At 40.5% G+C, this 23,553-nt stretch overlaps 1 protein-coding gene across 6 annotated transcripts in view; it reads left to right on the top strand.

Moving 5' to 3' along the window:
• GLI3 (GLI family zinc finger 3) overlaps positions 1 to 23,553 on the top strand; it is a 580,106-nt gene that overhangs the window by 369,246 nt on the left and 187,307 nt on the right. For 4 of the 6 annotated variants that reach the window (XM_060247667.1, XM_060247668.1, XM_060247669.1 and 1 more), the window contains one exon: positions 14,536 to 14,568. The exons of the other annotated variants lie outside the window; for them this stretch is intronic. In XM_060247667.1, coding sequence (XP_060103650.1) covers positions 14,536 to 14,568 — 33 coding nt within the window. The remainder of the gene's footprint in view (positions 1 to 14,535; positions 14,569 to 23,553) is intronic. 6 annotated transcript variants of the gene reach the window in all.

Here is a 23,553-nt window from a genome sequence, read left to right as displayed (position 1 = left end):
GGAGATTGCAAATGTGATGAAAGATCTTTATTTGAATAACCACAAGGCTAGATATTGTGTATGGCTGCCATAAAAAGTTGTCAAGATGTCCTATGGCGACAGCTATATCTGGAGTGTATTAGGACCCATGGGGGTGATCACTGAAGCAGTGCTGCTGCTTTAGCTAGTGTTACCATTGCCATGTGTGATACTGGAGTTGCACAAAGCTGTAAACTGGCACAGAAATTGATGGCAAGTGGGTGAAGCAGGACTAGGAATAACTCACCTATATGCAGTTCTGACAGAATTTTGGCCATTCTGAAATCAGCTATCTTGGCTCCATCTGGCATAAGCTTCCTTGAAGGCCTTTAAAGGGCCTTGTGGCAGAACATAAATTTAAAAAACTATACTGTAGCTTTTTATCCTGCCCTTTTGTCAAGGAGCTCATGGTTTTGCCTCCTTAATTTTCACAACAATCCTCAGAAGTAGGTTAGGCTTGCAGCAAGATTCCACAGCTGAGTGGAAATTCAAACTTGGATCTCCCTCATTCTAGTGCAGTACTCTAACCACTGCACCGCACCACCTCTCAAAATAACATACAGCTGAAATGGTTGTCATGACCAGGGCTTTTTTTGTAGCAGGAACTCCTTTGCACATTAGGCTACACCCCCCTGATACAGCCAATCCTCCTGGAGCTTACAGTAGACCCTGTAAGAAGAGCCCCGTAAGCTCTTGGAGGATTGACTACATCAGGGGTGTGTGGCTTAATATGCAAAGGAGTTCTTGCTACAAAAAAACCCCAGTCATGACATTGTGGTCAGATGCATCTGCTCCACTTTCCTTGTTCAGGATGTTCATGTAGCACAATCCACCATGTTTATAGTCGGATATGATGCTGTAGATATATAATTAATCTTTCTCATCACTTAATAGCAAGATCTCAAAATAAAGGAAACTGGTAGTTAAGAATAGTTTATGCCTTTTGCTACTCCCATAATTTCCAAACTCATTAATCAGGTATAAACAAACTCATATATCACCTCCACACGGCAAATGTAATTGCATTTCTAAAAAAATAAAACAAAAGAGATGCTCAAAATAGAAGAAGACCAAAAAGTACATTCTTCAAAAAAGCAACATGGATCGCATCATGTTTGCAAAGGATGCAGGAATACTTTTTCTCATAAATTACTCAATAATGCAAAATGTTCCCGTTACTAAACATTTTGCAGAGAACTTTAGATTTCCCTTCTTATGACCTGCTTTGTGAGACAGTTTTCAGTTGAAAAGAGGAAAAAAATTATTAGAATATTATGTATGTACATTCTTGTTCAGAGTTCAAGTTCTTAAGATGTAATTCAGTTTTACATCCACATTATGTGCTTGACTATCATGACCAGGATCCAAGGAGCTGCTTAGACTGATAGAAGGAACTCATGGGTGCCCAATGAACTGTTCCCCTTCCTGCCCCAGACATCTTTATCTCTCAGGCCAAATCAAAAAGTGCTTTTTAAAAAGGAAATAGTATATAGCCTCCTCCATTTTTGGGGACACTGAATGTGTTCGGGGGTGGGGATGGGGGTTTTCAGTTGAAAAGAGGAAAAAAATTATTAGAATATTATGTATGTACATTCTTGTTCAGAGTTCAAGTTCTTAAGATGTAATTCAGTTTTACATCCACATTATGTGCTTGACTATCATGACCAGGATCCAAGGAGCTGCTTAGACTGATAGAAGGAACTCATGGGTGCCCAATGAACTGTTCCCCTTCCTGCCCCAGACATCTTTATCTCTCAGGCCAAATCAAAAAGTGCTTTTTAAAAAGGAAATAGTATATAGCCTCCTCCATTTTTGGGGACACTGAATGTGTTCGGGGGTGGGGGTCAAATTTGTAACATATTTTTTTGGTTATTTGCTACAAAACACTTTTTAAAAACAATTAGTAGGCTTTTTTTCCGTACTATTTAAATTGGATTTATTTTTTCTTCTAAAACAGATTTTTAAAAGTTCTTCTACATTATATTCTTCAATTCAGTTACATACACATCTAAATAAATTTTTAAATGTTAGTTACATAAATGTCAATGTCAGTAATTATCCTTTGATCACTTATAGCAAATGCATTTTTATTATTGAATAGTATAGTTCAGGGGTGGCCAACGGTAGCTCTCCAGATGTTTTTTGCCTACAACGCCCATCAGTCCCAGCCATTGGCCATGCTGGCTGGGGCTGATGGGAGTTGTAGGCAAAAAAAATCTGGAGCGCTACCGTTGGCCACCCCTGGTATAGTTTATTGGGAAGATCTCAACATTAAAATATTCTGTATGTTGGTAAATTTCTATAACCTATAACTTGTTTTGGGGGATTCTATGAAGGACTGAGTCTTTTGTCTTGAGAGAATAGCAATTCTTGGTTGGGGTTTTCACTTGCCAAAATGTGAACTCAACACACTTGCTAGCACCAGATGTGCTAGTAGGGTTGCTCAGCTCAGCCCCAGGCAGCAGTGCCCCATGATGGGTGTTGGATCACCCTATTAACTCCTCCTTCAAGAGGAGGCGACAGGTGAGCCAACACTCAGTCAGGCTTGTTCTTGGGCCATTTAAATTTCCCTGTACCTTGCTGTAATTAAGCGGTGGATCCGGCTAGGAAACGCTTCTTGAATGGAAGAAAGGTGGACCAGTGTGGCGTAGTGGTTAAGAGAATTGGACAAGTATCGGAAGACCTTGGTTCAAATTCCTATTTGTGCCATAGAAGCTCACTGGGTGGCCTTGGGCCAGTCACACTCTCTCAACCTAACCTACCTCACAGTGTTGTTGTGAGTATATAATGGAGAAGAGGATAAAGATGTAAGCCACTGTGGATCCTCACTGGGGAGAAAGGTGAGGTATAAATAAATTAAATTAAGACTGTAACAAACACAAGACAAATGTGGGTCAGTGTGTTGTAGTAGTTAGAAGCTTGAACTAGGATCTGAGAGAACCAGGTTCGAATGCCCACTTGGTTTTGGAAGCTTTTTGGGTAACCTTGGGCCTGTTACGCACACTCATCGTAAACTACGTCCTAGGGTTGCTGTGAGGATAGATTAAAACTGAGGATAATGATGTAAGCCTCTTTGGACCCTTTTAGAGCATCTTGGAAAATTCATTTAAAGTTAAAGTTGTTTCTTCCCATCCTCCCTCCCCTCGCTCTCAAACATCTGATTTTCATTCTATGTGGCTCTTATGTTAAGCAAGTTTGGCCACCCTTGATCTAAGAGTTCCCGTATAAGCCTAGTTTGGACCTCTTGTCTGCAGGGCAAGGATATGAACAGTATACAAGAAGTAGCCCTTTCCTTCCCTGCATTTTATGATGAGGGAAGGCAGGGCCATAGCCAACAGTGAGGCTTTTAGGGGCTGAGCCCCCTATCAGATCTTGAGAGCCTCCACCCCAACACCCCCACCCCAGGTTGCAATCTTAGCCACACGCTGCACTGGAAGGAGGCCTAAAGCAGTTCTTTCTCATCCTGGAGCAGCATGTGGCAGCTAAGATTGCAGTTGAGGGGCACTAATTGGGGTGGGGTGAGGGGCACTGTGGTGGGCACAGCGTGGCCCTTCCTGTTTGGCAGACCAGGCCAATATTGCTTAAGGTGTTCTGCCAACAACCTGAAGTGATTTCTCTAACCCTCCTTCCTTCCTGCAGCTCTTCCTGCGGTAGGAGGATTAGCAAAATCATTTCAGGTTGGTGCAGTAGTGGCATGGCTTCCACAATACTGGCCTGACCCATCAAGCAGGAAGAGCCGAGGGAAGCAGCTACTCCTCTCCCTCTGCTCTGCCTCTGGAAAGGTGGGAGAGCTTAAGCCGGGGGAAGATTGGGGTGGGGTGGGGGCGCTGCTCATTTAATTTAAATAGCTGTGCCCTGTGGCCCCCCCCAGTGCCCCCTCCCCCCAAAAATCCTGGCTATGGGGCTGAGGGAAGGCAGGATTGATGGGAGTCTGAATCCAGATTACATCCCAGATGTACTGCTCTGTGAGGGGATGTTGCTGTGTTTGCAAGCGACAGGCTCTGAGTACCTAACCAAGTATCCCTTTCATCCTCCTTGCCCTCTCACTATTAAGAAGTAATGGAGGCAGGGAAATTAGATTGCTTTGTAGTGTCCCCTGCATCAAGTACAGATAATAGGCAGTTTTGCTGATGTGTTTTAATAAACATTAGTTTACAGGTTTTGATAACAATGAGGAAATGCATGCAATTACTTGGAAAATTTCTCCAGTGTTTGCATGGGTTTAACTCTCTCCCTAAATCTTCTCAGCTGGGAGTTAGGCTAGTCTTTCTGTGCAGTGGAATCCAGGCTTTGTTCTCGTGTTCAGTTTGGCTCAGTCTGGAATAATTCAGAAATGTATTAGATAGATTGCTGCTCCCAGAAGGCCTAATGGAATAACCTTCACTCCCAGCCTTTGGGAAATAGGCTCACCATCAGGCAGATTTCTCGATTAAAGCAAGAACTAACTGTGTGCAAATTGCTCTGTAACAATTTGCAAACAATCCTCTTTAGAAATTTCTTGCAGAAGGGAAGCTGATAGATATATAAGCCGAGCAAGGGGCCTGTTCAAGCCAAAGGGTCTTCAGCCTTTCCCCATTGCCTCCCAATTAGCATCTAAAAATGTGGTTTTGCATTCACTTGATAGCCAAGGCCAGGAAAAATTGGCTGCAGTTGTTTAGTAAAATCAATGAAATGTTATATCTAACCCATGCTTTAAAAAAAACAAAAAAATTCTATGTAATATACGTAGTTAAGTTAGGCTAGCTGGAACAGACTGGTCTTCACTTTGTGCTGTCAGTTTTTATTTTGGTAATTTTTTTTACTTTGGGCAACAAAGGAATGGAAGTGATTGTGCGTAATATTATTGTGACTCTAGGTGTTTTCTAGTAAAATTATTCAATAAATCAAAATCAGGCATCTTGCTGTAGGTATTATTTAGAATAGGATACTTAAAAGATAGTAGCTTTCCATTGATTGAACAAGACACTAGAGCCCAGCAAAAAACATGTATTTTGATGAATGGCTGTGTTAGGGGGAGACCAAGTCTAGAGACACTGTAAAGAGCAATTCATATTTTACTTGCATTTAAAAAAGAAAATTTGTAAGCTTATGTTGCATAAAGGATGTAACTTGAGAATTACTCTCTGAAACTTTAGCTTTATAATGATATAAAATCTCCCCACTGCATTATAGAATGTATTGCAACTTGTGTTTGTTGGCTTGGAACTGATTACCTCTTTAGTTAATTAGATAGTTTTAGCCCCAAACTAGCTAAACCACACTGGAATGTATTATTGTATTGGTCTTTAATGGCTGGGAATTTTAGACTTCAGCTTTCTTGGAAATGTCCTGAAATTGTAGGTCCCCAGTCTCTTCCAGAAGGACTCTACAGTTCTAACATGTTTCTAAAATTAGAGGAATTACATGGAAACAAGAGATAAGAGGATTAGGCCTTCTCGGTCTCCTGCACATGTACACAAACATGTCTCTAAGGCCTTGTTCTCACATTTTCTTCTTGGGGCACCTTGGATGCATGCATCAGAATGCTGTCTGGATCTTTTTGTCCTTCTGGGATCATATCTGAGCTTGCCAAACATTTTTTATGCCTGTTTCCTCTTCATGTTGAAACTGAGGCCAGGACAAAATTTGTCTAGTACATGTTTACCTCAGCCTTCCTTCAAGATGCTCAGGACAACACAATTGGTTCTTGCTTCCAATTTATCCTCACACCAACTGAGAAAGTGACACCCGCTGAGTTTTGTGGCAGAAGGATTTGAGTCTGGGTCTCTGAATCCGAAACTCACCAGTACACCACACTAATATAATATGTCTAACTATTATAAATAGAGCCAGTTTGGTGTAGTGGTTAAGAGTGGTGGACTCTAATCTGGAGAACTGGGTTTGATTCCCAACTATTCCACATGTAACCAACTGGGTGACCTTGGATCAGTCACAGTTCTCTCATAGCTTATCTCTCAAGAGCAGTTCTCTCGGACCTCTCTCAGCTCTCCCACCTACCTCATTGGGTGTCTTTTGTGCAGAGTGGAAGGGAAGGTGATTGTAAGCCACTCTGAAACTTTGAGTAAAGGTCCCCTTCCTCTTCTTCTTCCTGCAAGTTTTCATGACCCATTACACTACTTTGGCTGCTTGCTTGTTGGGGCAGGAAAACTTGCAGAGTGGTGATTTTATGTCAGCATTTTTCTATTATCAATTGTCACTAGAGACAAAGGAAGAGGAAGAGAGACAGGAACCCTGTTTCAGTGGTAGACACGTCACCTGTAATGTTTGCATCCTATCTGATAGCTATAAAGATGGCAAAGAGTCTGGAAGTAGGCCATATGGCATGGATTATGTTTAACATATTCTAAAAAAATAGTAGGAAGAGGAGGATGCACTGGCAATGTTTTCTATATTAACAAGGCTTACAGGGTCATACTAAGTGAGTTTGCCATGAAGACATAGAGCTATTTTATACCTTGCTCACTAGCATTTGCTCTGCCCTTGGGCTTCTGCTTTCCCTGGCTAAAGTGATTGATTCCGCACCAGTCGGTGTACGGGCACATTTTGACCCGTGGCTCCCTCCAGTTTCCCTTGTGGCTTCTGGATCTCTAAAAAACAAGGCTAGGAAGCTGCGGGGGAAATTGGAGGGAGCCACAGGTCAAAATGTGCCCAGTCAGCGACTGGTGGGGAATCGATCACTTGAACTGGGGAAAGCAGAAGCCTGAGGGCGGAGCAACTGCTAGTGAGGAATCAGTCGTTGTTTTTTTAAGTTTTCAAAACACTGCAGGAGCAGTGGCATGCAGTAATGAGGGACTCCTGCCCTCCCCCCATGTCATTTTCAGGAGTTGAAATGGCTGCTTTTTGGACTGGGGAAGGCAATGGCAAACCATCCCGTAAAAAGTCTGCCATGAAAACGTTGTGAAAGCAATGTCATCCCAGAGTCAAAAAATGACTGGTGCTTGCACAGGGGACTACCTTTACCTTTTTAAACAGCACCAGGAGGACGAGCCCCTAATTCCCCCATGCTGCAGGTAGTGTTTTGAAAAATTAAAGGCAAAGTCTGAGATGGTGCTGCGTCTTGTGGTGGGTGCAGGGACCATCTATTTTTACCCTTGGAATATAGCTGCTTACCTTTTGCCATGAGCTCTGTAGGTGGCTCATATCCCTCAGCTTTAGATGTCAATTGCAGTATAGGAACAATAATATATCTACTTAATAGGGTTGCTGTAAGCATGAGATTGAACACATAGAAGGCTTGTATAAATTCCAGCTGTTGCTGTTACCTCTAGCAAAAATGTCCTGGGGTTTTGACAAAGGCATTTTGCCCAATTTGAGAATAGTATGAGTAGGACTTCCTGTTACCATTACTGGAAAAGGACCTTGACACACCACTGTCCCCAAATTCCTTGAAAATACTGAAAGAAGCTGTTGGCCCAGATCATTGAACTGATCCTTTTTCAAGTCTGTGAAACTCTTTTAAGTTTTCTTGTTATTCGGTGTTTCTGAGCTCAACGTTATGGACAAGGTTGTGTATCAAAGGAAATTCCACTCCGTATCAGAGGCGGAGTTGTTTGTTACCTGTGGTAACCATTGAAAGATCTTCAGTTAATGTGTGAGTGGTATCACTGAGGAAAGTTTCTGCTGTAAGCTTGATGCTTACTAGTAAAATGGAGAAACTGCCTGTTGCCTGCAAGATTTTCATGTAGTTCTGTGCATTTTGGTTGGGTCCCCGTATAGCAGAGGTTCCCAAACTTATTTGGCCTAATGCTCCCTTTTCAGAAAAAAAATTACTCAACGCCCCCCTGGAAATCTACCTTCAAGAAGTGGACTAAAAGATGCAGTGACATATTTGCACACAGAGTAAACAAAGATGTTGTAAATAAGACACTTTGAAGCGTGAAATTCTAAAATTATTTTACAAAATCAACTATAGTAACGTTCGCATTCACAGAGAATTTTTGAAATTTCAATTCCAACTGACAGGGACAGGAGGCCATCTAGTTTGACAGATATTTGACAGGAGAAGATCTAGATGGGCCCAGCTAAATTGGTTGTTTTGTACCAATGATTGGTTGCACAGTTCTAGCACTTTGACAGCCAGTCAGGGATATAAGAGGATTAGTAAAATATCAAAATTCAAGAAGAGGAACAGAAGACCAGAGCCCGTTCTAGGGGTTTTACCGCCCTAGGCAGAACACCACGCATGCCCCCCCCCGTGTGCTCCTAAGGGGGGGGGGATATTCTTCGCATGCTGGTGATGATGTCATCACGCCAGCCAGCAGGCAAGCCCAGAGCCCCGGGTGGTGCACATAAGTGCTGCCACAATGCTGCTTTTCTTCACAGGGCAAACATTGTCTGTGCTTGTCGGAGCCTTCAAAGGAAGCCTCCGAAGAGTGACCAGTTTTACTGCTGCCTGCTGCTTTCGGACTGAAAGCTGCTGGGTGGGCAGCACCTTCCCACTGCGCTCTTCAGCTCCAACTAGTGCAATGGGAAGGTGCCACCACCCAGCCACTTTTCACCCGAAAGCAGCGGCAGCAGTAAAATGGGGTGCTCTTCGGAGGCTTCCTTGGAAGCTTTCAGGAAGCACAGGCAATGTTTGCCCTGCAAAGAAAAGGCGATGTTTGCCCTGCGAAGAAAACCGCCCAGGGCTCTCAGCTTGCCTGCTGGCTGGCACAATCGTGCCACATGGGAAGGGGGAGTAAGGGGGTGCCCAGCAGTGCCCCCTGGCAGGGTGGCACCCTAAATGGTCGCCTACCCTGCCTACTTTCATGTGCTGGCCCTGCAGAAGACACTGTGTCTGGGGCACTGTAGTTGACTGAAATCAACAGAAGCAATCAACTGGTAACCAGAGGACTGTAAGAAGTTTGACACTCTGCAGAAAACTTTGTGAGAAGAAAGCCACAGGTTGGAACTCTTCAGAGAGGTTTGTACAATTGCCTCAGTGCTTCCACTGTCCTGATTTAAACTGTATTGCTGAGAGAGAAACTGCAAACAACCTTGAGAAGCTGCTAGCTGTAACAAGTATTGGCTAGGATAGACTAGTAAGGTTTTTTGTTTCTGCATTTCTTGTTTGTCTATACACCTCTATTTTTTTATACTGTCTTGTAAATAAACTGCATCCTTCTTATGTTTTAATTGGACGGAGTTCTGGTCCTCATTACTAGTCTAATTGGGTGAATTCGCACTAAGTAGCAGGCAAAAAGGAACCCTCTATTTTTGTTAATTGGAATTTTTCTCTAAATTAGAAATTCTGGACCCAGAAGTGTGATGTTTTGACATCTCCCACCCTCTTCTCTTCTTCTCATCCTTTATGCTTCCACCACCCCCTTATTTTTTTTACCGTCCCCCAATTGCACCCAAGGCTACTGCTGCCCCCCTGGATCGTTCCAGCGCCCCCCAGGGGGCAATATCGCCCACTTTGGGAAACACTGTCATATAGGGTTGACAGGAAACCCTGTATTGAGGTGGTCTGTTGATCTATGCAAGGTTGACTTACGTTGCGCCTTGGAGCGGAACCTGGTATAGAATTGTGAGTATTTAATGGAACACTACTCCAGATGTGTTTATAGTTTGAGGCCTATTTCACATATGATGTTTCAAATTTTTTTGTACTTCACCACACTAAAGTTCACCTATAAAACGTATGTTGATCCTTTCAAGGCTACTGTTTCCCAGTGTTTTAAGGAGCAATGTGATTTTGTACATCTATGCTTTCAGGATATCCACAGATTTTGTATATGAGCTTGCATGTCCAAGTACAGAAACTAAAAGGACAATTGGCCCTTCAGTACTTGACTGTTGAGTCTCAGAGCCCACTGAAAGTTTCCATGGTCACAAGAAAAGGAGATAAATTTTCTGATTCCCCACTTCTGCAGCAGCTAAAAACACCCACTGAAATGATGCTCTTGGGGTATGGAGAATCCCCAGAAATAACTGGGGGAGGAATCAGAAGTGTCCCACAGAAGGGAGAAAATAGCAAAAAATCTCCGCCCCCTGCACCCAAGGAAATTCTAAATGGGATCCAACCCATCATCCTAATTAATTTTGGATGCCAATTATGAATCAGATAATCAAGTCAGAGAGGTTAACAGGTGAGGATTATGGTAGAGATTGGTGATAGCTGGCATCCTTTGCGCACAGTCTGGTCCCTGTGTGGCCACAAAAAGTTTCTATGTTTCTGAGAAGAACTAGCACACATTATATAAAATAATAAAAATTGTAGAATATATAATGCAAAAAAGCAGAGTCATTCAAATCTGCTCACTTTGAAGCCACAAAATCTTACTTTTAATGCAGAAGCTGTGTTGGCTGCATGTAGAAGTTTATTTTTAGCATGGAATACACAAAGTACATGTTAAAGGATAAACTGAAAAGCAAGGGGATAAATAAAAAAATTCAAGTTGAGTTTGTTGAGCTACCATACAAGCAATCCCAGTTGCTTCCAGGTTGATCGGAAGTACCTGGAAACAGTCATGACGGGTTTCTACAAAATGTTTTCCAAATGGATTGAAGCAGGAAGTGAGGACAGAAAGTTTGATTTCTGTTTTTGTTTAGTAAAATGATAAACAGATTACATATCCAAAAACATAAGTGGTCCAGAGTTTGATTTACTTTATGGATCCTAAATAAGCACATTTCAGTGAATGTTTATTGGGAATAAATTAGTTCCATCAATTTAAGGAAATTGTGATCAGGATGGAGATCAGAATTGGTATAAAAATTGGGTGTAGCATGAAATGTCATTTGAATCCTTATTAACATCAACTTTATTAGCGTTTCACTCTTTAAAAAAGTGAAGTCGCTTATACTCAATTTTTTAAGCTATCATTTATACAAGTTTAATTTCCAGTCCTGCTCCACTTAGTATACTCTATTTTTTTTCTTTTAGATTAGAATAGGGACTACCTCATATATAACGTTTTCAGGTATCATAGGCATATTCATAACTAAAACCTGACAATGACTAATTCATGTTTTTGCAAAATCATTTAAGATTTAGGCACACTTGTCATATGCCAAGCTTCCTACTCAGTATATACATTCAGCACAGACTAAAGTTTGCTGTTGTGTAATGTGTTAATTCACCTAAATTATGGATCTGCTGCATTTAGTTGCTGCTGAAGATGGCTTTAAAAGACTGAAGGTAATTCAGGTGGAATATTTACAGGATAGATTTTTTTCCCCTAGTGGACGAACAATCCTGTTTTTAAAAAGTAAAGAGATAATGAACTCAGAGATCAACAGCCATTGGTATGTTTAGAATTGCATTGGTAGGCTTGTAGTCTGACACAGAGGTGGGAAAAGGCCATTTAAATTAGTGAGTGTAAGTATATCTAACCCTGTGTTCAGTTGTCACACAGATGTTATAGAGCGTTTTCGCACTGACCTTACTCGAAAGCGACGTCCCTCTTCACCGCGCAGCGTCTGTGCGGATTTCGCACTAATTGCTCTGCAGAACCCGGAAGAGCCGCAAAGTCCTGCGGCTTTTGCGTCGCAAATGTAAACTGGTTTTTGGCGGTTTACATTTGCGACGCAAAAGCTGTGGGACTTTGCAGCTCTTCCGGGTTCTGCGGAGCAATTAGTGCGAAATCCGCGCAGGTGCTGCGCGGTGAAGAGGGACATCGCTCCCGAGGAAGGTCAGTGCGAAAACGCCCATAATGTAATATAAGCACAAAAACAACTTAACCATTATAATCGTCAGTAATAACCACTTCATTTAAGGTTCAGTTTAAATTTGATATTGTGCATTCACATTTTTTCCTGGCCTAGAGATATTGTGTAGATATTTACATTGGGGGGGAATATGTGTGAGTAACTTGCTTTCAGTACATGTGTGGTATGGCTTCCCAACACATTGTGATTATTAGTTATAATAAAAATATTTATGAAATGGTTTTCTGTTCATACTTCACAAACCTTCAGAGCTTGTCACAACCTTGCTCCTGGCTCCACCCCCAAAGTCCCCAGAGTCGCACCTGGCAATCCTACTTCAAATACACCAACTCCTGGGAGGCATGTCAGTATTCCTAAATTGGTTTGCTGATATTTCCCATATGAAGTTCCCTTATCAGACTATTGATTTTGGCCTACAGTTCTGTGGGGATCTCTAATTTAAGGCCCCAAATATCAGACTACTACCAGGGAATTTGCCATAAAATACCCAGTAATTAGTCAAATGCCAGGCCAAACGCATCCCATGCATCCATCTGAAAAGGGTAATTAACTGAATACGAATTCCTCTGATATGTGGACCCAACTGAGGAGGTGTTTCTGGCCTGTTGGTGTATATTGTGGGAGCCCCATGATAACTGAAACTGGCCTCTTCCTTTTGTTTCTGTTTCTGCACACTGTCTTTCTGTTTCTGTTCTTCAGGATGATGGGCAATCGGGGAGGGATTGCACAGGGAGAAATTGGCTCAGCAGACCTATGCCTCAGAGGCAATCTGTCCAACCAGAACAGTTAGTCCATTTTCATGCCATTCAGTGTTGTCCTTAATAATTAGCATTTCTGTACTTAGCATTTACCCCAATCACATTGCTGATTCACTGGCTTGGGCAGTGCAATCGGTATATATAAGCAGAGGCACAATTTGCTTGAGCCACTCTGATTTTGAGGTGGGCTGATAGCAGAACTAGGTCAAAGGCAGCTTGGAAGAAGGTGGGCTGGGAAGTAGAGGCAGAGTGTTCTTTGTTTTGCCTAATTTCCCCCTCCTTGCAGGAAACCTTGCTATGGGCATGGGTGATTCTTTTTAAAGGGAAATTGGCAGGTGAAACCCATGTCTGTTTGTACCTTACCCTACTGTTCGCTGAGGTGTTTAATTCTCTCTGGGCAGGCTTTTTGGTTCCTTGATGAATACCGGGAAGTAATTTGTCAGACAAGAGCTGGAAGAAAAACGCTGAAATAAATGAACCTAGTGCAGGTCTATTTCTTTATTTGGAGTTTGGCATTCCTTGCTATTTTTGTTTAGCTGTGAAAATATGTAGCAAGAATCAGGCTTCTATCTACCACAGCATTTCCCAACCTGTGGGTTTGGCTCAAAAGTAGATTGCAGAGCCTGTGAATATTGATCCAATTTTTTGCCATTTCATTGATTTGTACATACACTTTTTTAAAAAACAGTAACCATGCCAAGTAAATTCGTACTTGTGGATCACCATACCAAGAAGATTTGAAACCACTGATATTGTGTGTGTGTTCTTGCCTTCAGAAATACATGTGCTTTGTTTAAAAACTGCAGTGCCAGTCAAAAGCTTGCTTGTCTGAAGAAAATTCTTTAAGAGTGAAAAATGAGCTACTTAAACTGGTGATTGGAGGAACAGAAATGGAAGAAACCATATCATTCAACTGACTCGTGTAGTTGCTCTCCATGACTATGAGAAAACAGTTCCTATGCCTTTTTCTCCCAAGCAAGTACTGAGCACAACAGCCCATGGCATGTTTAACTGGAGGCAAGTTATTAGGTAAGATGAGGCAACCTGTCTGAGGCAGCAGATTTTGGGTTACATGAAAGATCAGAAAAGAATCAAGTATTTTGTTTATTATTATATTTTTTATAATTGTATAGTGAGAGTACCTTTTGAGTTGCCTGTGAACCAGCATGCATAGGGTTGCAGAACAAGGGCATAGTTCTAATTGTACTTATCAAGAAGTTCTGCTGAGCTCAATGGAGGCTCCTTCTTACTAAGGGCCAAACTAGACAACTCAGGTGTCCCCATGGAAGCCTACCATTTTGAAGCAGGGAGTTCCCATTCAGGAACTCCTTTAAACTGTACTGAGGGGCCTGATTCTGGTTGGAACATCATATTGTATGGGGGGGAATGTCTCCTGTCTCTCCCCACCCCCCGCAGTGCCATTTTCCTGACCTGAAATGGTGCCACTCATCATCTAGTTTGACCTGAAGCATCTGGAGAATCAGGCTGCAGGTTGATGAAGGATTGGGTCTGGAACATATGTTTTTTGTACCAGTAAGTGGAAGGAGAAGGCAAAATTTTTCTATTCCTCCTCTCCAAATTTTTGTGAGAGGAAAAAAAATGCGAAATGCTTCTTTTACACTAAGGTTGTCAAATGGCCAGGGGGGGAAATGTCCTATGGAAATGGGCAGCTGAAGCTTTTCATAGCACAGCTAAATAGTACCACCTGATAATTGCTGCAGATTAAACTGATATTAAAGGGGCAGCTAGAGGAACTGCTTTAAAAACTGGCAGCCCTACTTTCCACACACCTCACAAACTACATGAGAAAATCCTATAATTTCCCTTTAAAGTTGATTTCCCAGTTTTGGCTTCCTTTCAGCTCATTAGATGGCCTGTGTGGTTTTTAAATTAGTTGCAGTGTATTCAACTGATTTCATTGGCTGAGTTACAATTGCTGTTTAGAAATTGGGTATACTGAAATAAAGATAGATATTGCTGTTGTGGGTATATGTGGCTGAAATAAACACATTCAGATGTAATAACAATTCTTTAGTAATCTAGGAGCTTGTTTTTTAAGTCTTGTTTCCCCCCCCAAAATCATAATGTCCTTTATGTTTTGTTTCAGATTCAGCCCCTTCTTTGAATTCTATAAAGTACTGTAAGTAATCTTCTTTGTTGTATATGGCTTAATACAGTTATTTTAATGTGCAATGGTATGTTTCTATGTTACATTTTGTATTCATTCATTTGTTTGGTGCCAAACATTGCACCTTTTATAATTAAGGGGTATTTGAAAAAGGAAGCTGTGAAACCCCATTCTTGCCCTTGAAATTTTTCACAAGTTTTATCTAAAATAGTTTGGCTTTCCTTCAGATTTCTGAGATACATTGCATCAGGCAAATAGCTGCAAAATTTTGTTTGCATCTTTCATGTGGAATACATAACTCAACAGCCTTTCCTATCCATATTTATTCTCATCACGTGCTGCATTTTCCCATTCAAAGTTCTTATTGCAAATGTGACTAACAGTGCAATCCTATGCAGTGTTATTCCAATCTAGTCCATTGAAATCTAGTCCATCGAAATCAGTTGCTTCAGAGATGTAAAATTTCTGGAAATTCCTTCTAGAGGAGAAAAAAAGGCCATTTGGGTGAAAATTTAAATATATGCAATACTTACTTTCCTGTCAAACCTAAGCTTTTTAATGATTGAACAATATAAAATACTTCTTCTAGTATATCAAATTGTACTATTTGGCATATTTATAGAATTAAAAAGTACAAATATATTCATTTTCTGTATGAAAAATTGTGAGTATATCCAGTATTGGAGATATAATTATACAGTGTTGCGCAGTGTACTAGCATAGCATATGTACCTTTAATTTTTGCCATCTGAGAGAGAAGAAATAAGATGAAAGTAGTAATGCCCCCCTTCTCTTTAAGAAACTAGAAATGCCACTTTAAATGCCCACCCTTCCCAAGTTCTTCTGCAGCAGTGGCACACATCCACCTTCATCGATGGAGGCATGCCACCAGAATGTGGAGTGAAATGGAGGTGTTTAAAGGCTTCTTCCCATTTAAACCAATCCGTTGATGGGCAGTGCTGTTCAGTTTAAATGGGTGGAAGCCCTGTGCCTGGGGGGGGGGGGGGATTCCAGTACCTATTATACCTTATGGGGAACATATAGTGGAGCCAAAGAATTTTGGCAATACAGATCATTTCCTGAATCTCAATACAATATTGATAACAGGATTTGGGAATATTGGTATATACTGATTTTTTGGGGTTTAATATACCTGAATCTGAAAAACACTGGGTTTTTTTGTGTGCACGCCCCTATTCACAGTAGGTAGGACTGCGAGCATATTTGAATATCAAGCTAAACTTTATGACATAGAAGACACTGAACTCTTTGATAATGTATTAAGCACATTATATCATATTGTTTCCAAAATTATTTACATTTAAACAAAAATAAATTGTTGATAATGTTTTTGTATGCCTACCATATAACAGGTTTTTTTCCCCCAGCGCGCCCAAAATTTCTCAGTCGTTCCACTGGAAAAATTGAGAAGGTGCTCAGACTTCCCTGCTATACATTTTGAGCATGTTGTGATTGTTATCTCCCAAGTGTTAGGCAAATGCCTACTACATGAGATTATTTGAACTGGAAATATCAGGATCTGAACTTGGGACCTTCTGTATGAACCTTGAATTCTGTAACTGAGCTCCATGGGCACAAGATAATAATGATTCAAGCAAATGCAAGAAAGGAAAATGGTTGTCATGGCTGATTTCTGGAACTGCTGAGTCAACTTCAGCGGCAATCCGGACAGCATCATGTTCACTCTCTACCATCATATTTCCTAGTGAATGTGGTGGGAGATATATAAATTTTCTCTTAGGGCATCTAGATCTAACAATATTACTGTTTCTTGAATTTTTCCATACAAGTGTTATGTGTTAAAGTTGTTTAACATTTGTGCACAAGTCTTCTGCATGATAAAATGGAATCCAAGCATGAATATGTAGTTGAAGCAGTTTTTACAACTAATAAGCACATTTCAAAACTATGAAATATGAGAATTTTATTAATGTAAAAAGCTAAATGTGCACATTTTAGTCAGTGTAAACTTTCGTTCAATATACAGATGGGAAAAGATCTTTTGAAAATGACTCAAACTTTAGTGCTGTTTCTTTAAAGTTCCAGAGGTATTTTATAACCCCAGTCCAAAGACTTCTTGCTCCAGTTTTTACATATTTAGGATGTGGCAATACTAATAAAATTCCTCAAAATCCTGTTGTATTTAACTTGCTTGTCTTGTCTAATCTTGTTAGTCTCCAAGCTGCTACTAGGCTTGAATCTAGCTCTTCTACTGCAGACCAAAACGGAGGCTTCCCACCTGAAACTAACCTGTTAATCCTTGACATTATTCCAGTTCTCCAAGGAGATGCTGTGATGCCCTCCACACATCATAAAACAGTACCTATTTTTCTCTCTTAAAAGTCTGTGAGAAAGACATAGCAATTCTATGCATATGTCAGAAGTATGAAATATGGCCTGATGTTTAAGCTGTGGCTTTTCCCTTGGAAATGGGAGGAAGTGGCTGTTCCACACCCTCCCATTCACAAAAAGGATCCTGGCTGACAGCCAACTTGCCTTGCTTCTCTTTATCTATGATGCAAGTGCCAGCTTCTTTTCTCTTTTGCTTTACTCCCATGTTACTTCCCTGTACGCATTAGCTGCTTGTGAGATCTGTAACCGGTTCAGTAACAAGTAGGGATCACAATGGCTGTTCACTTTGTCATCCCCTCTCTTTTCTTTCCTGCTTTTTCCACATGATTGCTACACTCCAATTTTTTTAGTTGGTACCTTCTGTCCAGCTGTGTTCTAAAGGCATTCTATAGCAAGGGTGGCCAGTGGTAGCTCTCCAGATGTTTTTTGCCTACAACAGCCATTGGCCATGCTGGCTGGGGCTGATGGGAATTGTAGGCAAAAAACATCTGGAGAGCTACCGTTGGCCAGCCCTGTTCTATAGGATACATTTTGTGTTCTGGAACAGATTCTCATGTTTTGCAAGGTATAAAATGTACCTGTGTCTATACGCTTTGCTTTTTCTGATTAAGTATATACAGCTAGTCACTGAGAAAGGGTTGAAACACCACTCATGCAAGGGAAATTTCACAATTTATGACTCATTGGAGCTGTCTGGATTTTGTACTTTGGAATCCGGCTTTTAGAGGGGAGTGGGGGAGTATATTATTAAAAGGCATCAAATTATATACATCAAATTCTGATCAGGACTTTAAAAAAACAAACAAAAACTTTTGTCCCTGGCTTCATTAGGCTGAACTTGCACTGAAAACAGTTCCATGTATCCCAGAAATTGTTAAAACGTAGGGTGAAAATTCACAACCAAACCTGAATATAAATTAAACTAATAAATGTCTTTGTGCAAATATAATGGGTTAGATCCAGGGTGAATCTTCCATTAATGGAAGTAGAATGGAATTGCACTTTTCTGCTCACCGCAGCCCAATAATCTTCCTGCCCCTGGGGAACAAGGGACCATTTTGGGAAGTTCAGCAGGCTCAAGGAAGAAGCAGAAAAGTGGTGTTCTGTATTTCAAAGTGTCTTTTGTTCTGTCTATCAAAGTACTTTGTGTTAGTGGAAACCGAACCTTTGGGTCCAACAGAGTATTTTAAGTGTAGTATTGAATGTTTCATCCCAAAACTCTCTTTTCTGTCCAACAGTGAGAGCTAGCTTACCCATTTTAACATGGACACATTCCTTGTTCATGTGTCCCAGAGGAATGAATAACATGTTGCATTTATGTAAAGTTTTTGGGATGTTCAAAGCACTTCATGTACATTATGTTTCTAGCCTTACAACAACCCTGCAAAGTAGGACAGTATTATTGTTTCCATATTGGGAGAATGAGAGATGGAACAACTCCATGTGACAGTCTTTTTGCACTGCTGAAAGATCCCCTTTCTGCATTACAGTAGAATTGGAATTGTAACAAAGGTTCAGCACAGCACTTAGTATAGCACTATATCCCGATAAAAATCTGGCAATGCTTCTATTCAAGGGCAAGAGCATACTATATGAATACTCAGAAGTAAACCACATTCAATTGGGTCTTTATCTCTTTGCATTTTTTCTTTAGCATGTGTTTTGAGTCTAATTAATTTACCCCTCTTTTCCCAGGCATTACTAAAAGGTTAATCACCAGCTCTTGGGAGGGGAGGGCTTAAGTACTGTTCTTTTACTTTGTAACAAACTAAAACCAGACTTCATAATGTTTTAATTTTACTGTTTATTATTGTAAAAATACAACTACACAATAATGATAATTTTTTAAAAATGAAAAAAGAGATGATTAGTGAGTTGGCTTGCTACAAAATAAAAGGAACCCCCCACCCTAGTTTTTAAATTCCCCTGCTGTTTGTTTATGAATGTTGTGAAGAAAAACAGCTAGTTGACTGAGAATATGAACTAATTAATAAGGCTGGAAGGATCTTAAAGGGGCTGTGGCTTTGGGAAGCCTCAGTAGTCACTTCAGAGCATCCTTGTGCTGCAATTACGTTTTAATTTTTAAAATGCCACAAATCAAGTCTGTGAGAACTTGAAAAGTATCATCTGGAGTGTCCATAAAAATGAGTGTATAAATCATGGCAATTCCAGACTAAACAGCTAGATTGTATTATGATAGTTCAGATTGTACTAAATAGTTTGGAAACATACAAATTTACCTTTTAGAGATACAGAAAGGAACTTTAAAAGTGGATGGCATTTTGTCCTAAGTGCATTCCTGAAGGGAATAAAGACTCTGCTTCTTTTCAAGCTAACAGAACTTAATGACACAAAAGGGCTCTAAATATTGAGTAGCCTCAATATTTCTTTGTCCATTCATTTGTGGACTCCTTTTCTACAAGGATTTGAAAGTTTTTAGTTCAGCCTTACAGCAGTCAAGTAAGGTAGGTTAGGCAGAGGCAATTGCCCAAAGCCACCCAGTAATCTTAGTTTCCAGTACCCAAATTCCAAAATCAAACAGCAGGATCTTCCTTAATTTCTCCCATTAGCAATATAGAGTAGTAATAAAAGAAATAGAACTTTTAAATGTATATAGAGTGTATATTTCCATCATGTGCCCTTCTTAAATATAAGTATAAGCTATTGAATTGGAAACACTCTTCTGGAAGCTGTACAACAGGAAGTAGAAGGGTGGAGATTTGGCCTGTGCCCAGTCTTAAATGACTGATGCAGCATTTATTCTCTTCCTCTAGCCTTCCTTCCTTCCTTCCTTCCTTCCTTCCTTCCTTCCTTCCTTCCTTCCTTCCTTCCTTCCTTCCTTCCTTCCTTCCTTCCTTCCTTCCTTCCTTCCTTCCTTCCTTCCTTCCTTCCTTCCTTCCTTCCTTCCTTCCTTCCTTCCTTCCTTCCTTCCTTCCTCCCTTCCTCCCTTCCTCCCTTCCTTCCTTCCTCCCTCCCTCCCTCCCTTCTGTGATCTCTAGGTCTTAAGTTGTGTTTATCAAACTTGACTGAGAATATGAGGAAGAAAGGAAAAATTCAGACCAGAGAGGGCTAATACATAAGCTACAAAAATGCTGCAACTTGGCTTGAACTATACGTTTTGCTAAAAAGGGTAAATTTTCTACTCTTGAGTCTGTCAATAGTTTAGGAACTAGAATATCCACTGACGTCTCTGTACTGTGATGTCAAAGATTTAATGCATTTTTGTCTCCCCTTGTTTTACTAGGGACATTAAAATAAAACATTATTAATAGATTCAGTAGCACCCAAGCCACAGCCACAATATTTATTTGAGAAAGGTATGCCCAATATGCAGCCTTCAGAAACTGCAGAAGGTAGTGCATTTAATCTTGAGAGTGTAATTGCTTGTCTATACTTTGGGACTGTTAAGCTAAACAAATACATTGGAATTGTAGAGCCTGGGGGAATCCCCCTATAGAGGGAAGAGCAACCCGCCTAGCTGCATATGGTGCTGGTTGCATCTATCTTCATAATTAATTTCTTGATAGTTTTATGAACTAATGGCCATCCCAGAGCAACAAATGAACATCATTTGACATTCCTTTTTTCCTCTATTGCTTGATTCCACACACTAGAGAAGTGATTGTTCTTCATATAAAACAGTATGCTTTTATTATCTGAGAAAATTATTTTAAGTCCAAGCTTAAAATTATTTTAAGACTTAAAATTATTTTAAGTCCAAGCTTTGATGGAATGTTGGCCCAATTCTAATCTGAGGGCGGCACCTGCCACATATTTCAGTATTCCATAGAACTGTATTAGTGGCCAATCTAAGGTTTCATCTGTTTTATGAATCCTGACTGCTGCTCCATATAATATTTGAGGTAGCACCATGGTGTTCGAAAATATAATTGCAGCTGGGAGGTATCTTCTGCCTTTTAGCTGGTGATGCCATAATAGCCTTACATTGGGATTTTCAAGATAGATGGTCATCAGAAGTTACTCCAAGATGCTTGAAACATCTGACCTGCTCCACTTTGTCGTTGTTTAATCATCATTTATATCTGCAGTCTCTTTTTTGTTTTGTAAAAATTAAAAATTTCAATATGACAACATTAATTGTCAGATCCTGCTCCCGATAATAGTTTGAGAAGGCTTGTATTAATCTTTGAAGCTCAGTAGGAGATTGTGATATTAAAAGCACATCATCAGCATAAAATAATATAGGAATATCTAGAGTCATAATCTAATATGACATACTCTAATAGAACATACAGATGCTCATATGATAAAATCAAAACTACTGAACATATGATTATGGATATTCAATGCACCGAGGGCTAATTTAGTCACCGCTTTAGTTAAAAATATGGATAGCTAAATCTGCAAGCCTAGGTGTCATCGCTCTTGTTGGATACAGATGATTGTGCCAGCCTTTCAGTTGCAAAATTCATAGGCACAGTAATCAAATATATGAGAAATAATACTGAGTAAAGTCTCCTAAAATAATTGGTTCTAACTTCTGCTTAAGGCAATAGCTGTATGAGCAGTACTAGGTAGATGGATGAATGGATGGATAGATAGGTAGGTAGAATGACAGACAGACAGATATAGGAATTTCTAGAACACCCATGTTTTGGCAGATGGAATTTGTCTTGCTTAAGAGCAGGTGCTAGATTGTCTAGATATAGAGTTAAAGGAAGTGCAGCCACTAGGCATCCCCTAACAAATATTCTTGTATAAATATTCATAAATATTCTTCTAAATTGTCCTGCTGGCCCACATCTAACCTAACCAGTTGGATTATCATATAGCATCTGAATTAGCCATAGCAATCTGCAATAATAATAATAATAAAATAATATTTAATTTGTATCCCGCCCTCCCTGCCGAAGCAGGCTCAGGGCGGCTCACATAACATAGCATAAAATACAACATCACAATAATAAAAACACCCTGGTTACACAACATATTACATAATACAATTCACTTATATATATTATTACATTAAAACCATCTAATTAAAACCATCAAATTAAATTCCAGCAAATTAGTTTGGTGCTTCACTCAATGTTACTCATCTTACAATTTTACATGACGATGGTTCCAAATTAAGAAAAAGCCAACTGAAAGAGGGTAGTCTTGCAGGCCCTGCGGAACTGGGTAAGGCTCCGCAAGGCCTGCACCTCTTCTGGTAATTGGTTCCACCAGTCAATTGCAATCAGTTGTGGTTTTCATAAGTTTTTGCTACAAACAACTCCTAAGGATTGAGTCGAATGCAGATTTCAAATCCATAAAAGCAGCACATAACTTTAGTATAGCAAGTATATTTTTCTGCTAAATGGTGTAGAATGATGCAATGGTCTATGACTGATGTGATGCTCCCTGTATGAAGCCTGCTTGTTCAAAGCCAGCGGTGTCAAATTCATTTGTTATGAGGGCCGGATCTGACATAAATGAGACCTTGTTGGGGCAGGCCATGTTGGGTTGGTCCGAGCCATGTTGGGCCAGGCCATGTGTGTACCTATTTAAGGTTAGGTAGCAGAGGTATAAACTTTATAAAGGACACAGACAAACACAATTAAATATATATTTTTAAAAATGTATAACATGCTAAAAAAACCATTAGCACTCATTGGTCTTAAAGGTGTTCTCTTTGTATTTCTCCCATGGGATCCAGGGAACTGGGCAAAGGAAGCCCTGGCTCTTTCCTTCCTTCCCCAGGGGACCAGGAGGGGGAGGAGCTTCAGCCAATAGAAGGAAGAGAGGCTTGGCTCAGTAGCTCTGCTGTGCAATTGAGAGAGCCCAGAAAAACAACCTCTGCCTCTCTTCCTTCCCAACGGTTTTGTTTTGTAGCTTCTGTGCAATTGAGCAAGCCTTGCAAAGCAAGCTGTTATGCAGAAAGAAGCAAGATATAGGGAGAAGGAAGCAGATGACAGCCAGTTGCCAGGGGACCTGACTCGGCCCCTGGATTGCATGTTTGATACTCGTGCTCTAAGCCTTTCACTGATTTGGAATAAATCCAATCAATTAACTTGTAATACAAATATGATGTATATAGTTTACAAATCACTGGTAGTAAACTAATTATAATGGCTTGGGTCTATTCTGTTGCCCTTCTTGAATATAGGAATAAAGAGGCTATGCTTCCATGTCACAGATGTTTTACCCATCAGATTAATTGTAGAGAATACAGGTGCTAGCAGAATGCTCCACCACTCTGTGTTGCTCTTAAATATTTCAGCTGGTATTAAGTCAATTCCTGGACCTTTATGCATTTTTCAAGCATCTATCAATGGGTGTGATCAAATGGGCTTTTAGCCTGCCATAGCCACCCCCACCCCTGGATTTAATGTGCACAGCCACACATGCACATCTGCCCCCCATGATCCAGCCATCCATACCTTGTTTTAGGATGGGCCGGGACCAGATTAAACTCCTTGCTGTGCCTCTGTGACATATTTCCAGCTGTCTGAATGGCTGGGGTGCGTCATGCACGTGCCCTGCACGCACAGGAGCAGTGTGAATGCTCTCAGTGTGCATGCAGCCCATGCCTGTCGTGGGTGCAGTCTGAATGCCGCAGTGCGCCTCAACCTGGAGCAGCTGTTTCAAAGTTGAGAGTCCACTATGACTGAATCCCCATCT

The sequence above is a fragment of the Heteronotia binoei genome, chromosome 10, assembly GCF_032191835.1.
Source record: "Heteronotia binoei isolate CCM8104 ecotype False Entrance Well chromosome 10, APGP_CSIRO_Hbin_v1, whole genome shotgun sequence".
In the NCBI taxonomy this organism is placed as follows: domain Eukaryota; kingdom Metazoa; phylum Chordata; class Lepidosauria; order Squamata; family Gekkonidae; genus Heteronotia; species Heteronotia binoei.
The sequence above is the reverse complement of the archived record's forward strand: the minus strand, read 5'-3'. Positions and strand labels throughout refer to the sequence as shown.